The 15,161-nt window shown below is 54.1% G+C and overlaps 1 protein-coding gene across 1 annotated transcript in view; it reads right to left on the reverse strand.

Annotated features, from left to right (window-relative positions):
- LRRC75A (leucine rich repeat containing 75A) overlaps window positions 1-15,161 on the reverse strand; it is a 43,965-nt gene that overhangs the window by 26,794 nt on the left and 2,010 nt on the right. Inside the window, exon 2 of the mRNA XM_012805933.2 lies at window positions 14,924-15,154. Coding sequence (XP_012661387.2) covers window positions 14,924-15,154 — 231 coding nt within the window. The remainder of the gene's footprint in view (window positions 1-14,923; window positions 15,155-15,161) is intronic.

A 15,161-nucleotide genomic window follows, 5' to 3' on the forward strand; every position in this document is an offset into this window, starting at 1 on the left:
AAAAAAAAAAAAAAAAATAGAAACATAAGATCACCAGGTATGGTAGTGGGTGTGTGTAGTGCCAGCTACCTGGGAGGCTGAGGAAAGAGGATCACTCAAACCCAGGAGCTTGAGGTTGCTGTGGCATCATAGCCACTCTACCCAGGGTGAGAGAGTCAGACTTGTCTCAAACAAACAAACAAACAAGCAACAACAACAAAAAACTACCCAGGAAGCACAGGAGCCCACCTGGAGGTGAGGCCTCTTCCCTCTCCTGCTGAAGCCCAGCTCCTGGTCCCAGTCTTGGAGGCTGCCCCCACCTGCACAGGCCCATGAGCCTGGCACCCAGGGAGGTGCCTATTAGCACCTGGTGTTGCCACCAGGGTGATGCTGGGGAGGCCTGCTCTGCAGGGTCCAAGCCGGGAAACTGAGGTTTTGCTCAGCCTGGCCAAGGAGTGAGAGACAAACAGTGGGGCTCCCTCCTGTCCCTCCGAGGCCATAGCCCCTGCAGCCCTGCTGGGCCAGGCTGGCCCTCCTCAATAGTGACAAGTGCTGCTGCTGGGTCTGCCCTGCCCAGCGGGATTTAGCAGACTGGGCAGCAGTGTTTGGCAGCTTTGCTCAGCAAGGGGCTTCAGGACCACTGTGTTGTTTGTGTTTTAACTTGGAAGTCTTTAGAAAGACAACCTCTGAATGAAACAGGCCTCTGGATACAGATGTCTTGGCTATGCTAAATGTAATTTAATTAAAATCGAAGAAACTGCAGAAGCAACAAATAAAACCAAAAGGATGCTTTCTCTTTAGAAAAATCTCAAGTGGCCGGAAGGCCTGTTGAGCTGCACATAGGGGTTGGTTCACTCCCTGAAGTCACAGCTCCCCTCAGACGTGGCTCAGGACCTAGTCCCAGTCCTGGTAACTCACCCCCTACACACCACAGCTTCTGCACCTATGAAGGAGAGGGCTGCACCCGCTCCTTCCTGCAGGGACAGGGAGTGGGAGAGAGCAGCAGCAGAAGTGCTGGGAGCAAACAGGTTTGGAACACGATGAATCCAACAAATAACTACTTCCTCTCTCCTGTTAGACATGTCAGCCGCAGTGCGTTGTAGGTCTCCGAAAGGGGGGCGGCATTTGCAGCATTTCCCAAACTTATTTCCCAAGTCCCTCCCCTGCCAAATTCTCCAGAGCATCTTGTGGGACGGGGATTCTGCAGAAAGTCTTGGGCCAGATGGTCCCTGAGGTCCAAAGGCTCCTACATTCCATGAATTCTCAGCACTTTGTCATCCACCCCAGCACCCTCCTAATCTCTCTGCTTGGGAAATAATCTGAATCAGTTGTTTATACCTCTGGTGAATGCACTTAAGTCCATTTGTCCCTCTCTGCAATAAATTTTGCCCTGATTTAAATGAAAGGTTTGGCCCATCATCAGAGGATTTGTGAGTAATGGCAAAGAGTCTGCGGAATGACTTCTTAGAGGAGCCTTCTGGCTCCCTAACATGCTGCTTTCCAAGTAGGGGAGACTTCATAGGAGCAGACCATTTCTTGGAGTGAGAAATTGAAGGCTGTAGGGCTGTGTCATACAGTGAACATAGGAGGGCCCCCAAACCCCCACATATTTCTAACTCTGTCTTTCCTGGCCACCAGCCCTTGCAGGTTGAGTGCAGTATATTAGTCAGGGTTCTCTAGAGAAAAACAGCCAATAAGAAACTTGTGTGCGTGGGCAGTGCCTGTGGCTCAGTGGGTAGGGCGCTGGCCCCATATACAGAGGATGGCAGGTTCAAACCCGGCCCCAGCCAGCTAAAACAGCAATGACAACTGCGACAAAAAATAGCCAGCCGTTGTGGTGGGCGCATGTAGTTCCAGCTACTTGGGAGGCTGAGGCAAGAGAATGGCTTAAGCCCAAAGTTGGAGGTTGCTGTGAGCTGTGATGCCACGGCACACTACCAAGGGTGACAAAGTGAGACTCTGTCTCAAAAAAATAAAAAAGAGAAAGAAAAAGAAAGAAACTTGTGTGTGGGGGGGGGCAGAAATTGATTTATTTTAAGGAACTGACTTACGTGATTGTGGGGGCTGGCAAGTCTGACATTTTCGGGGTAGGCTGGAGACTGGGGACCCAGGGAAGAGCTGACATTGCTGTCTGGAGTCTGAAGGCAGAGTTCCCTCTTCCTTGGGGCCCTCTCTTTTCTTAGGGTCTCAACTGATTGGATGAGGCTCATGCACACTATGTAAGGTAATCTGCTTTTTTTTACTCTGAGTTTACTAATTCAAATGGTAATCACATCCACAACTTTCCTTCACAGCAACATCAAAACTATTGTTTGACCAAAAATCGGGTACCACGGTCTAGCAGGTTGACACATAAAATTAACCACTAGAATAAGCTAAGGGGCTTTACTGCTTCAAATTTTGAGGTCAGAGGCAAGGCCAAGGTGAGACGTCCAAGAATCTGGACTCAGACCTCTTGCTGCCCTCCCTCTGGGTTAGTAGAGATGACTCATGCTAGATGAGGAATTCAGCTGGAATCAGCTCTAGGCAGGAAGTGGGGAGGAGGGAGGTCCCCAGGATCCCTGGCCAGGGATGAGGCCCTTTCTGTGCCTCCTCCACCTCCCCATGCTTGGCTCTTCTCCCCAAGACCTTTCAAAATGGAATCACCAAGGAGCTATGTGTCACTCTCTGGGCAGTGGGGAGGGCAGGGACTGCACTCACCCTTCCCAAGAGCTTCCTAGCAGGAGCTGTGGGGAGCATTGAGGAGCTGGCGGATCCCCAGCCAGGCAGAGCTGTCCCCACCTCATGGCCCTGCTCCTCAGGACCTGCTTCTCTCTGTGGGTGGAAGAAATAGGGGCCACCCTGGCAGCGGCGAGGAGACAGTGAGCCTTCCAGGCGGCTAAGGAGGAGTCTGGGGTGGTTTGAGGGGAAGGGAGTGGTCTTTGCTTGGGAGGTCATGGAGCTTGTAGCACAACTTGGAGAGATGCTGGGAGGGAGGGGCTGGAGCAGAGGTGGGTGAGGTGAGGGGGTCAAAGCCAAAGGGCTAGCAGAGGCTCTGAAGCTGCTCTGTCTCAGCCTAGTGCCCCAGCATCCTGAATCCCATCTCACAGGGTTTTCCTCAGAGGACTTCTTCCCTCAGGGCATGGCCCATGGAGAACACACCAGGGGTTTGCGATCAGCCTCCTGCAGCCTCTCTACTTCCCTCCCAATGCCCCCACCCTCTCTGTGTCCCCCATCCCCTCACACAGCCCTCATGCAGCCCTGGCTCACCAAGCAGCCTCTCTGAGATGTAGTGTACCCAAACCATTCCTATTATTCCTGCCCTGCTGCACTGGCTGTTTCTGGAGAGAAGAGAATTCTTGGAAGCAGTAACTTGTTCTCTCTTGTGTCTGAGTTTCCATACTCCAGACCAACCCCCTCTGTGTTCCTGATGGTCTCTGGGCCGACATCTGTCTGGAAACCCCATGGGTGAGGATCTTGCCTAACACTTTTTTTTTTTTTTTTTTTGAGACAGAGCCTCAAGCTGTCCCCCTGGGTACAGTGCCATGGCTTCACTGCTCACAGCAACCTCCAACTCCTGGGCTCAAGCGAGTCTCCCGCCTCCGCCTCCCAAGTAGCTGGGACCACAGGCGCCCGCTACAACGCCTGGCTATTTTTTGGTTGCAGCCGTCATTGTTGTTTGGCGGGTCCAGGCTGGATTCGAACCCGCCACCTTAGGTGTATGTGGCTGGCGCCTTAGCCGCTTGAGCCACAGGTGCCGAGCCCCTAACACTGTTTTCACTCTGGAACCCCAACTCCAGGATGGAGAAAATAAGCAGCTGACAATAATACAAAGTTCTGAAGACTGGCACATCCTGGGAAGCTGGAGGGGAATTCCTGGACCCCGGGACTCTGGAGACCCATGGGTGTCCAACAAGGAGGGATGTCCTGATGTCCCTCTGGAGCCCTTGGCACCCCTGATTATGACTTGAGAACCACCTAGGACGTTTTTACGTCTATCTGATGTCCTTTGGGAGGCAGGAACAATGAGCTGAAACTTTCTAGAATTGTGGTCCCTAACCCATAGCCATGGTGAACCTGGTGGCCTCACCTGAGCTCTGTCTCCTATCTTATCCTCCTCACACCACCCCTTCATCCATGGAAAATTTGTCTTCCATGAAACTAGTCCCTGATGCCAAAAAGATTGGGGACCGCTATTCTAGAAGATGCTCAATTGCTTCAGCTTTCCCAGTTCAGGAGAAAGAGGATAAACATCTGGCTGTTTCACAGTTCTTTGCCTCAGATGATCTGAGAAGGCTGTGCCCAAGATGTGTGGGAAAGGGGCTAAGGCTCCTGACTAGTCCCAGCTGATAAAAACTCTGAACTTTTGTGCATTCTTGCCAAGGTGGCTGAGTACAGCTGTGCAGAGCGTGCACGGGACAAGGGCTCTAGGTGGGGCTGAACTCACCAAGCCTTAACTCTAGCTGTGCTGGGCCAGAGAGGTGCCTTCTTCTACTTCTCACAAAGGCACTGTATGGGCCAGAAGCTGCCCTAAATCTCACAGAAGGAAACTGAGGAGATGGATGTCCTTGGGTGACCCGGACTTACTCAGTGAATGTTGTCTGCTTCCCAAACTTTTTGGTTTTCCTGAGCTGCCAGGAGTAGAGGCATAAACAAGCTCTGATGTAGAGGCAGCAGGCTCATGAAGCTTGCCACTTACTGGAACACCTGCCCTTGAGGTCAAGTCCCGCTCTGCTTCCTCCAACGCTCCATCAGCATTGTCTTAGCCACCACTCTTGCAACATCTTACTTTAAACAATAAGCTGCTGAAAGGTGCCACTTGGAGAACGTGCTCAGGGAACAAGACTTCCCACTCCTTCCCTCTCCTGAGCTCTGCCCCTGCAACAGTGAAGGGGACCTGAGCCACTTGTCCCAACCCGAGGAGACGCAGAAAACACAAGAGTTATGCACTGAGACAGACCCAGGCACCTGCCTGTCTGTCCTTTGCAGGCCACTCCTCCTTTCTGGGCCATCATGTCTCTGTGGGACATCTTGGCTGACTGCGGCCTCCTCACTGAAGAAGCCTTGGGGAACCCCCTTTCTTCTGTTTCCTCCAGGAAGGAGGAAGGGGCAGATCTGGCCCCTTGGACCTCTAAAGACAAACCCCAGTCCTGCCTGTCTCCCCTGGACCAATGCCGACAGTAAGCCAACAGGGCCACATGTGCAAGGTGGCCAAGCAGCACAGTGCTCGGGCTCCTTCTGTGTGTACATGCGTATCCCCTGCTGGATCGGTTTCCCTGGAGAACCCTAATGCTACAGGAAGCCAGGGCCCCACAGGAAGGGCGCTAGGAGCCCTAAGTAAGAGATTATGGGCTCGGCGCCTGTAGCTCAAGTGGCTAAGGAGCCAGCCACATACACCTAAGGTGGCAAGTTCGAATCCAGCCCGGGCTCGCCAAAAGAACAATGACAGCTGCAACCAAAAAATAGCTGGGCACTGTGGTGGGTGCCTGTGGTCCCAGCTATGTGGGAGGCAGAGGCAGGAGACTTGCTTGAGCCCAGGAGTTAGAGGTTGCTGTGAGCTGTGATGCCACAGTACTCTACCCAGGGGGATAGCTTGAGGCTCTGTCTCAAAAAAAAGAGATTACGAACCAATATTGGGAATACTTTGCAGTGAGGCCCTTCCTCAAGAACCCAGAGCTTGAATCTTTGACACCTGGGTGTGGGCAGGTGCAGTGTGCTGTTTCACTGCCTGCTCCTGCTGTCCCCGGGATGGCCAGTGCTGGCAGCTGTCTGTGTGTGGACAAGGAGACCATCAGCAGAGGAGGGAGACATGCCACCCTCCCAAGCTCTGGACCTGCCCTCATCCTATGGCTCCTGTCTGACCATTTACCAGGAAGAAGTCAGACAAACAGGTTTGGTTCCCTGCTGGGGTTTCTCTGGGAAACAGGAGACCTGCAACCCCTGTCCTGCTCTGCCCTCCCCCAGTGCCCACCACAGAGCCCTGTCCCCAGTCTGCAACCACAGAGGGCTCCCCAGCTGGCTCAGATGAGGAAGAGGCAGATGCTAAGGGGGCCAGTGGGAGGGCTGCCAGGTGCAAGAGGTATGCTGGGCTGGACAGATTGAGGTCCAGGATGGGGGCTGAGCCCAGAGCTCAGGGAGGCAGTGACTACATGGACAGAGCTAATTGGGTGGGGGAGGAGAGGGGATGTGCAGGCTGCATGTGCAAGCTCCCTGCAGGTGCATAGTGTGCTGGAGTGGGGAGGGCTTCTGGGGCTCCCCTTGGGATCCTCGGTGGGAGAGGGGTATCCTGCATGCCTCCTTTGGCAGTTCACAGCTATGAGTGGTGGCTCCATAGGGGATAGGAATGGGGAGGTGGGGGAAGTGTGCCAGGAGGGGGCAGTACAAGGGGCCCAGAGAGAGCCAGCATGCCTCCCACGGGGCCTAGTGTGCTCTGGGAGAACCCTGGGCTGAGGGCAGCTGGAAGGCCAAGTGGGCAGAGGGCCAGGCTCCAGTGGCAGGGCTGCCAGGAGGACAGGTGAAGCAAAGGCCTGACTAGGAAGTTGGGGGGCAGACGTGGTTCCCTGAAGTTGCTGGGCCTACCACCTGTGTCTACTCAGAAGCCTGTGGGAGGCAGGGGTTGCCGGCAGCCAGCACATGCTGTCCTCATGCACGTGTATGTCCCTACGGCTGCTGCTTCAGGCTCTTGGCCAAGCCTTGAAGTGAATGGCAGGGCTGGAATCCAGCCAGGTATGGCCAGATCTAGGGTCACTTGCCAGCTCTCTATGGCGTGGCAGGTTCTCGAAATGAGCACCTTGGCAGAGCTTGATTTCCCTACTCTCCCAACTGGTGCCAGCCACTGTGTAGGTGCCCAGGGGCTCTGCAGAATGAAAGGATCCAGTACTAGGGCACAGCTAGGCCCTAGGGGTGGATCTCATTCTTGAGGACAGAGGTCCCAGACCTCTGCTGGGGCTGGCAGGTCCAGGTCTCTGTGGGCAGCAGGGAGGCCTGAAGTGAGGGCAGACTCCATTCAGACAAGCCGGAGTAATCCCTGAGAGTAGCCACATGGGAAGGGCAGGAAGAGGCAGATGTGAGGGGCCTGGCCCCATGGGGGATTAGGGGAGGTGAGGAAACCAGGTGTTGACTCATACGGGCCATGGATCCTACAGGGCTTTCCCAGGCTGGAAACAGGCCCCAGCCTGACTCTTACCCTGGGATGAAGGGCTCATACCTCACAGGGTACTTGGGCCGCTGTCGACAGTGGGCTTTGCTCACACGTGTGAGTATGCACGTCCCCTGGTCTGGCCTCTGCCCCCAGCATTGTGTGACTTGGCCTTTCAAGCTCTGTCAGATGAAGTGTAGGTCAGCTAGGACTGTGGCCTGGAGACCAAGTGTGCGGGGGCTGGCCCCAGTGGCTGGTGACAGGAAGGTATCTGTATCCCGCCTGTGTCCTAGAACCTCTGTATCCTGGTTCTTGCACTGGCTGATGCCAGGAGGGGTCACCACATGGTTGGAATGTGAATCTAGCTCAGGGTCTGGAAGAAATACCTGACCACATGTGGGAATGACTGGGGCACGGGCACCGTGGCACCTGAGTGGTGGCAGGGATTCTCAGTGGTCATCTCAACTACCACCCTTTATTCTAGAGAGGGGCCAGGCAAGTTAGGGTCTCTGCTGGGACCAGAACGGAGGGATTCTCAGGAAGGTGGCCTCCCTTCTATGCCTGCCTCCAGGGTCCTTTCCACCTGAGGGAGGGGAAAGGGTGTTATTATGGTTTCTCTGTCAGGTTGCCTGCTTCATCCCAGTGCCTAGAAATGTGCCTGCAGGAACAGGGACTCAATCATCAAATAAATGAATTAATGCATACTGATTTTCTTCTTTTCCTCATCAGTATTTTCTCATTTTTCTATGATCGTACACTGCTTTTATACTGTTAAAAAGCCCCACCCTTTTACTTTAAACAATATCCTGCCAACCTCAGAAAACTAAGCAGCAGAATAAACATAAGAAAATGCTTTATGGACTAGAAAGCCATTTGCACATGGGAGGGGTGTCTCTCAGGCCTGCCATCCAGCCTAAGGCATGGCCTACACAGTCACAACGGCAGTGAGCTGGGGTGCCTGGCTACCACCAGCACCTCCCAGTTCTCATGGCCCCACTGCCCCAACCCCCAACTTCCAGAGCATGGGAGGGCTGCAGAAAGAAGCTGAGCAAGATCTGGCTGGCTAACAGGAAGCATGTTATTTATTGATTTATGACAGTGTCTCACTTTGTTGCCCTCAGTAGAGTGCTGCATGGTGTTATAGCTCACAGCAACCTCCAACTCTTGGGCTCAAGCAGTCCTCCCACCTCAGCCTCCCAAGTTGCTGGGACTACAGGTGCCCACCACCACACCCAGCTAGTTTTAGAGACGGGGGTCTCCCTCTAGCTCAATGGGGGTCTCCCATTGCTTGGTCTCGAACTCCTGAGCTCAAGCAATTTACCTGCCTCCTCCTTCCAGAGTGCTAAGATTACAGGCATGAGCCACCATGCCCGGTCACAAGAAACATTTTTAAAAGTCTGCTTCTCACCCAGGGAGGGGAGAGACACAGAAAAGGGAAGAAACACAGAGAGAAACACACAGAGAAGCTGCAGGAGGTTGGAGGCAGAGAGGTGCCAGGGCTTCCAGGGCTGAGCAGGGCTGAGGGGCAGCTGTGGAGGGGGACGGGGCTCAGGCCCATGCAAGACCACCTCTGCACCCACATATGCGTACACACACACACACTCAGCACTCCCCACACTCAGCTGGACTCCTGTGTCTATCCTGATTTAGATAAAGTTAGAAACATCAAAATGCCACATCCCTTTGAGCAGCAGCCATCGGCAGAACTCCATATGGCTGCAGCAGCCAGGAGTCTGAGCTAATAAAAGTTAAAAAAAAAAAAAAAAAAGCTGGGAAATGCTCCCAGAGAGCCACGTGGGCACAACTCAGGGCTGGTTTGGGGGAGGAGAGAAGCACTGGGAGGAGGGTCCCCTCGCTGCCTGGCAGCCAAGGTCGCTATTCTCCTTCAGAACACCCAACCTTTCTAGCAGTAGTGAGCCCAGGCTGTAGCAAATGAATCTGTGGCTTCAGATGACAGAGGCCCTCTGCACTCCACCTCCAGTTTCCCTTAGTGGGAGAATGTCAGAGCTGAAGTTTTGTCTTCCTCCCTCCCCAAATTCAGGTGTTGATGTCCTAAGCCCCAGAGTGATGGCATCAGGAGGTAGGACCTTCTTTGGGAGAAGATTAGGTCAAAATGTGGAGTCCTCATGGATGGAATCATTGGCCTTAGCAGAGGGGGCCTGGAGGGATTCCTCACCCCTTCCACCAAGACCGTGCCATCTATGAACCAGTGAGTGGGCCCTCACCAGACAAGGAATCTATTAGCACTTTGATCTTACACTTCCCAGGCTCCAGACTGCAAGAAATAAATTTCTGTTGCTTATAAGCCACCCTGTTTATGGTACTTTGTTAAAGCAGCCCAAATAGACTAAGACAGTCGGCAAGAACACAGGGGGAACCAGGGAATGGAGCACAGGCGTGTGTGTGTGTGTGTGTGTGCGCGCGCGCGCGCGCGCGTGCATGCGTGTGTGAGACTTTCTCCTACACCTGCAGCACTGCTCTTGGTGGGGAAGGGGAGCCAGATGGCTGGTGGAGAATCCCCACACTGGAGAATCTCCTGCAATGTTGACTCCACCCCCTGGGTATTCATGGGGAATCTGGAGAAAGACCAGGTCGCCTGGGTAACCCTCTGCAAGGAGCCTCTCTCCTGCAGGAGGTGGGTGAGGATGCAGGGAGGGGCTGCTGGGAGCACAGTGTGGGGAGCAGGCATAGTACCAATGCCTGGGTTACTGGGGGATACCCTGGCCCACGCTCAGAGTGGAAACACTGGAGCAGTCGGAGCCAAGCCCATTTGTCTCCTGAGAGAAAGCACCAAGGACACAGTGGGGAGAGGGTGCTTGACCAGAAGGTTAAAGTCCGTTCCATAAAGTACTTGACCTATAGCCTCTGTTTACAGAAAGCACACATGGAAATGAAGTGACATTAGAAGAGTCGGGGGACACTTCCCCTATGGTACACAGGCGGAGGCCAGAGTACTGTAGGGGTTCTGAGGACAGACAGCAAAGCAGTTTCTGGTAATCACTGAGGAGGCAGCATCTGTTCTAGGAAAAAGGACCCCCACCTGTGTCTCACCAGACCCTGAAGTCAGGACAGCAGTCATGCCTGGCCACTACAGATGCTGCTGTGCCCCTGACAGCCTTGAAAACTAATGTAGCAGGCCCTGACACAGGAATCTTTCTGCATCTTTATCACTGGAAATGATGCCTGGATCCAGCCCAGAGAGTGGCGGAGTTTAAAAAGGGAGGTTTCTCTTTGTGGAAGGAACAAACATGATTCAGCACAAGATTAGGAACGTGGGGGCCAGGCTCTCCCATCAGGCTCCACTCCCCTCCCGCCACCTCAGCAGAGGCCCCAGACTGCACCTGCTGGATAGGATCCCATGGTGCCACGGAGCCGGGCACCTTGCCACTCTTCTATCCAAGAACACCACCGCCTGGCAAGCTGCCAGGAACAGCCAAGCCCCGTGGACATCACTCCCAGCAACCCAACCGCACGGAAAGCAAACATGCCTCGTCTCATGACAGTACTAACAAGCCGGGCAAATCAGCCCACAGCTGCATAGCCGAAGCTGGGGACTCCGAGTGCTTGCTGAGGGCGCACTGTGGTGACGGCAGCAGACCTATGTCTTCACGGCACACAGACTCGCTCAGCTGTGTCACAGCCTGCAAGTTTTTAATGCTGTTACTATAGACAATAGTGGGGGAGGGGGTCTCAGGAAGCACGTGATTGTCTGACAGACAAAATGGAAAAACTGTGTGGACTGAATGCCACCCGTGTGATGGGACCTCGAAGGCACGTGGATCTCAGGTGTGCTCTGGAAGGTAGCTTTGGAAGGGTAAGGAGCATTCCGTGGAAACAAGAAGATGTGGTTCAGGGGGAGGAAGGAGAGCCAGGCCTCGCGTGGGGGCTTCCTTGCTCTAGGGTGGCCTTCCAGCCCACTAACTTGAAAACATTTTCTTAGGTGGGGGTGGGGAGAAGAAAGGTAACCTTCAGAGGTCATTTTTGTCATCTTTCTGCCTCCAGGTAGGAAAGAGCAGCCCAATCTCCAGATCTCCAGGGAGCCCCCAAGTGCTTATCCATTATTCACCTCTTCTTGAGGGGCAAATGACATAGGTGCGTGGTGGTTCTTTTGTGCATTAGCTGATGTGTCACCTGCTCCCAGGTACAAGTGTGGTCAGCCCTGCTACCCTGAACAGCAGAGAGAACCAGGAATCCAGGCCTAAGCCACACCTTACTGGGGCAGGTCTACTGGGCAGGCAAATACAACAGCTCTGCCCAGAAGGGGTGCACCATGTGAGACCCTCCTCATGGGAACAGGAAGAGATGGGCCACCCCAACTGGGTGTATACCAGGGAAATGGACTCCTTGTTCTGGTTTTCCATGAAGTGGGCCAACAACCCAGCCTAAAATATTGGGGACTTGGAAAAACTCCTGAAGAGATGCCACATCACTTTCCAGTAGCCTACACTTGCCCTCCTTCCAGGATAGAAGGTTGCTTCTTCTCTAGTGCTCCTTAAAGATGGTAAACCTGAGTCTAAGACTTGGAGAAAGACTCTAGGAAAAGGGTAAGGCCTGGGACTGGGGACAATGGAAGGGGAGAAGAATGGCCTTCCCCAGCCAAAACTGGCTTCTTGCATCCTCATAAGACCTGCTTGGGGCTACTTCTGAATGTGCAGGGAGGTTCGGATTCACACTGAACCCTGGCCAGATAGACAAAAGGCAAAAACTCCTTGGGCTGGGCCAAGAAAGAATGCCATGATCTGGCCCTCAGTGTGGCCAAACCCAAAGTAGGGTAGATTCTCTTATTTCTTATCATGGTTTCTGTGAGAACACGTCTTGACTGACAGCACCAAGACTATTTTACACTGTTTGTAGAATTCCCTCTTTGTAAAATGAGGAAACACAGTGCCGGGCCCAAGGTCACAGCAGACTGAGGACCGGAAGGCAAGCCACCAACTTGATCCTTGGCCCTCTGGCTTTTCTCAGATTACAACGCTCCTGAAGGGAAGGGGATCACTTTTTACTCCTTCAAGGCAGCTGCCTGGCATCCTGCCTGCACTCCTGGCCACAGTTCAGGGTCAATTGCACTGAATGAAGAACCCCTCCCCCCCACAATCATACCATTCTAGCAAGTGACAAAGTAGAGAGACATCCCCTAAATTTAGATGTGAAAGAGGGGCATTTAATAGAAGTAGATCAGCAGCCACAATCCTGCAGCCTACTACAAACTGCCACATGTGGTGTCCTGGGCCTCTGCTTCCATGGCCCTGGTCTGTAGCAAGTCACAGCAGGGAGACAGGTGGCATCAGACTGGAGCAGAGATTCTGAACTCGGAGTCTGTAGATAGGTTTCAGGAGCTCTGCAAACCTTCTGAAATTCCTTGTGAGATTGTGTGTGTTGGTGCATTTGTCTATGAAGAGCATGTGTAGCTCTTTTAGAGCCTCAAAAAGGTCAAGGACCCCAGGAAGTTAAAAACCACAGGAATTAAGGATTCTGAGTCCTCTCCAACCACCTGGACTCAGGCAGATACAAATCCAGCAGCCCAAACCCATGTTATCAAACATAGCAGAACATGCTGGGGCAATGGGATGATGGCTACTGTCCTGGCTGCTACCCCTCTGGCCCCGTTCCCAGAGCACATTCCAGCAGGGGTCTCTGCCTACTGTGCTGCTGAAGAAGAGGCTCTCCGCCTTGTGTCCCTCCATGTCTCTCACTCACTGCTCATTTCCTTCTAAACATCACCACCTCCGGACCAGAGGAGGAAATTGGAAAGGAAAACACAATCTGCAAGGAAGAGCCACTACAGTGGACAGCACAAATCCAGCTGGACGTCCCTCCAAACTGCCGCAGAGTCCTAGAAAACCACCACCATTTGCTATGGGCATTTGGTCACCCCTGTGCATTCCTTGAACACTGCCCAGGGCCCATGACCACTTACTTCCTGGAGGGGTCCTGCCCTGATCTGTATATTTCAGGCATCCCTGTATCTCGGGATCCAGCCACACTTCAGCTCTCCAGTCCACCAGCCCTCACAACACCAGCACACAGCTTTAGGGCTGTTGCTTCCACAGAAAAGGTGGACACCTGATAACCCCCTCCTGCCTTCATTAGCCCATCCAAGTCCTGCAGCTGAGGAGGCTTCTGGGAGACCAATAAGCCCCATGCTCACACATCTGAGGAGGTGCCCATCTCAGGACTATGTGGGGGGGGGGCTGCAGGGGCTTATCTGCTCTCCTGCAAGGAAGGGGGTAGCTCACTTTCCCCAGGATGTGGAAGCATACTCAGTCCCAGGGGGGCTGGGGAGCCCAAAGTATGTGCCCCTTCAGGTCCAGCCATCTGCTGTAGGCCTCCAACTGGCCCTCGAGAATCTAGCTTCCATTTGTTCTCTCACTCTCTGAGAAGGGCTTGTCAGTCTCTCTACTCTATCTCCCAAAGCACCCAACCCGGGGCTGGGGGAACAGCATGTGACCACTAAAACCTTCCTACTGTCTGGTGTGCCTGGTGTGCAAATAGGATACCATGGTCTGGAAAATCCATTATTCTGTTTGAAAGCAAAAGAATTACTATAAAGGTTTCCAATTTTCAAAAGACAAAGAAATATACACTGCTGAAGTTAAGCAGCGCATAAGGCCATCTTTCCTTGATGATTCAATTCAGAGGAGGCATCTAGGGATCCAGCTACATTTCAGGCATCATTCTGGATCTAGTTTGGAAAGCAGAGATAGGAGCAGAAGTCCTAAGTCCTCTCAGTCTCTGCTTCCCCTTCCCTGTGCAGCACATATGTTGGGGACCATATCCAGGGTACAAGTGCACCAGATACAGGTGAGATAGGACACAACAGAATCCAAGAGGGACGTGGGTCCCAGGAAGGTACTCCTATAGCCTCTTTCATGGGTGATGGGAAAACCTCAGGAAGGTAATCTGACATTCCACCTCTAATTGGGTCAGTCAGTGAGACTATGGGGCCTGGACTGTCTACCTCCAAAACCAGGCCAAGACAACCTGTTTGGTAATACAGGAGGGCAGCTTTGCACCCTTCTGTCTCTCTCTCACATGCAACAAAATCCATGGCACCCGCCATGCCCTCCCCCAAAAGAAACCAAGAAAGGAGAATGAGCCAGAGTGGTGGGTAACCACATGGGTAGCCAGGGTAGCCCCAAAGCAGAAGGAATTGGCCAGATCTGCAGAGTCTGATCCTTAACCAATGGGGCAGGCAGGGGCTAGCGGCCTCCAGTGTTCCTGCTGGCCAGGTGGTCAGACCAAGCCGCCCTGTTTCCCTTGCTTCCCTCAGGGGCTCATGGCTGGGGACCAGTCAAAGTTTGTGAGGGGAAGTGACACAGTCTCCTCCTCGAACTGCAATCCAGGATGCCTCCCAGGCGAGTGACCCCAAACCTAAGGATTGGGCTCTCATTAGACCAAAGGTTTTGCCCCTGGACTCCTCGGGAGGCCAGGTTTCAACCGATAACCCCACCTTCCTTGAGAATCCTTGGCTGGGAGTGACTGCCAGGGGGAAGAAAGGAAGAGAGCCCTGGCCCAAACCCAGCACGCATCCTTGTATCCCCTCCCACCAACCATCCTGGAGACCAGCCTCCTTCTATGCCTACTGAGGAGAGAAGTGGGGACGTTATTCCAACAGGTCCCCCCTCACCCGGCCTCACTTGGCCAGCCTTCCTCCGCCCTGCCCTGAGGCCCCAGATTGAGGGGAGCGCTGAGGCACCTGCTGCCAGACGGGCTCTATCCCCGCGGGAGAGGACCCTACGAGATGGCCCTCCGCGCCCCGGCCTCCTCGGGAAGGGGCGGGGCGCTCCCAGGGCCGGCGCACCCCTGACACCCCCTCCCCGCGCTCACCTGGCGCAGGTGCTGCAGCAGCGTCCCCGCCTCCTCCCGCCGGCCCTGGCGCACCATCCGCAGCAGCTCCTGGACCATGCCCACGCGCCGGTGGTAGGGGGGCAGCCCCGCACTGGCGCCCGCTCGCCCCGCCTTGTCCCCGGCGCGCAGCAGCAGCGACGCCCAGAAGTCCGGCCGTTCGCGGCGGGGTCCGGGCCCCGCGCCGGGGCTGGCTCTCTCCGCCAGGCTGCCCTTGGTC

The sequence above is a fragment of the Otolemur garnettii genome, unplaced genomic scaffold, assembly GCF_000181295.1.
Source record: "Otolemur garnettii isolate 467f Iridium unplaced genomic scaffold, OtoGar3 scaffold00046, whole genome shotgun sequence".
Lineage (NCBI taxonomy): Eukaryota > Metazoa > Chordata > Mammalia > Primates > Galagidae > Otolemur > Otolemur garnettii.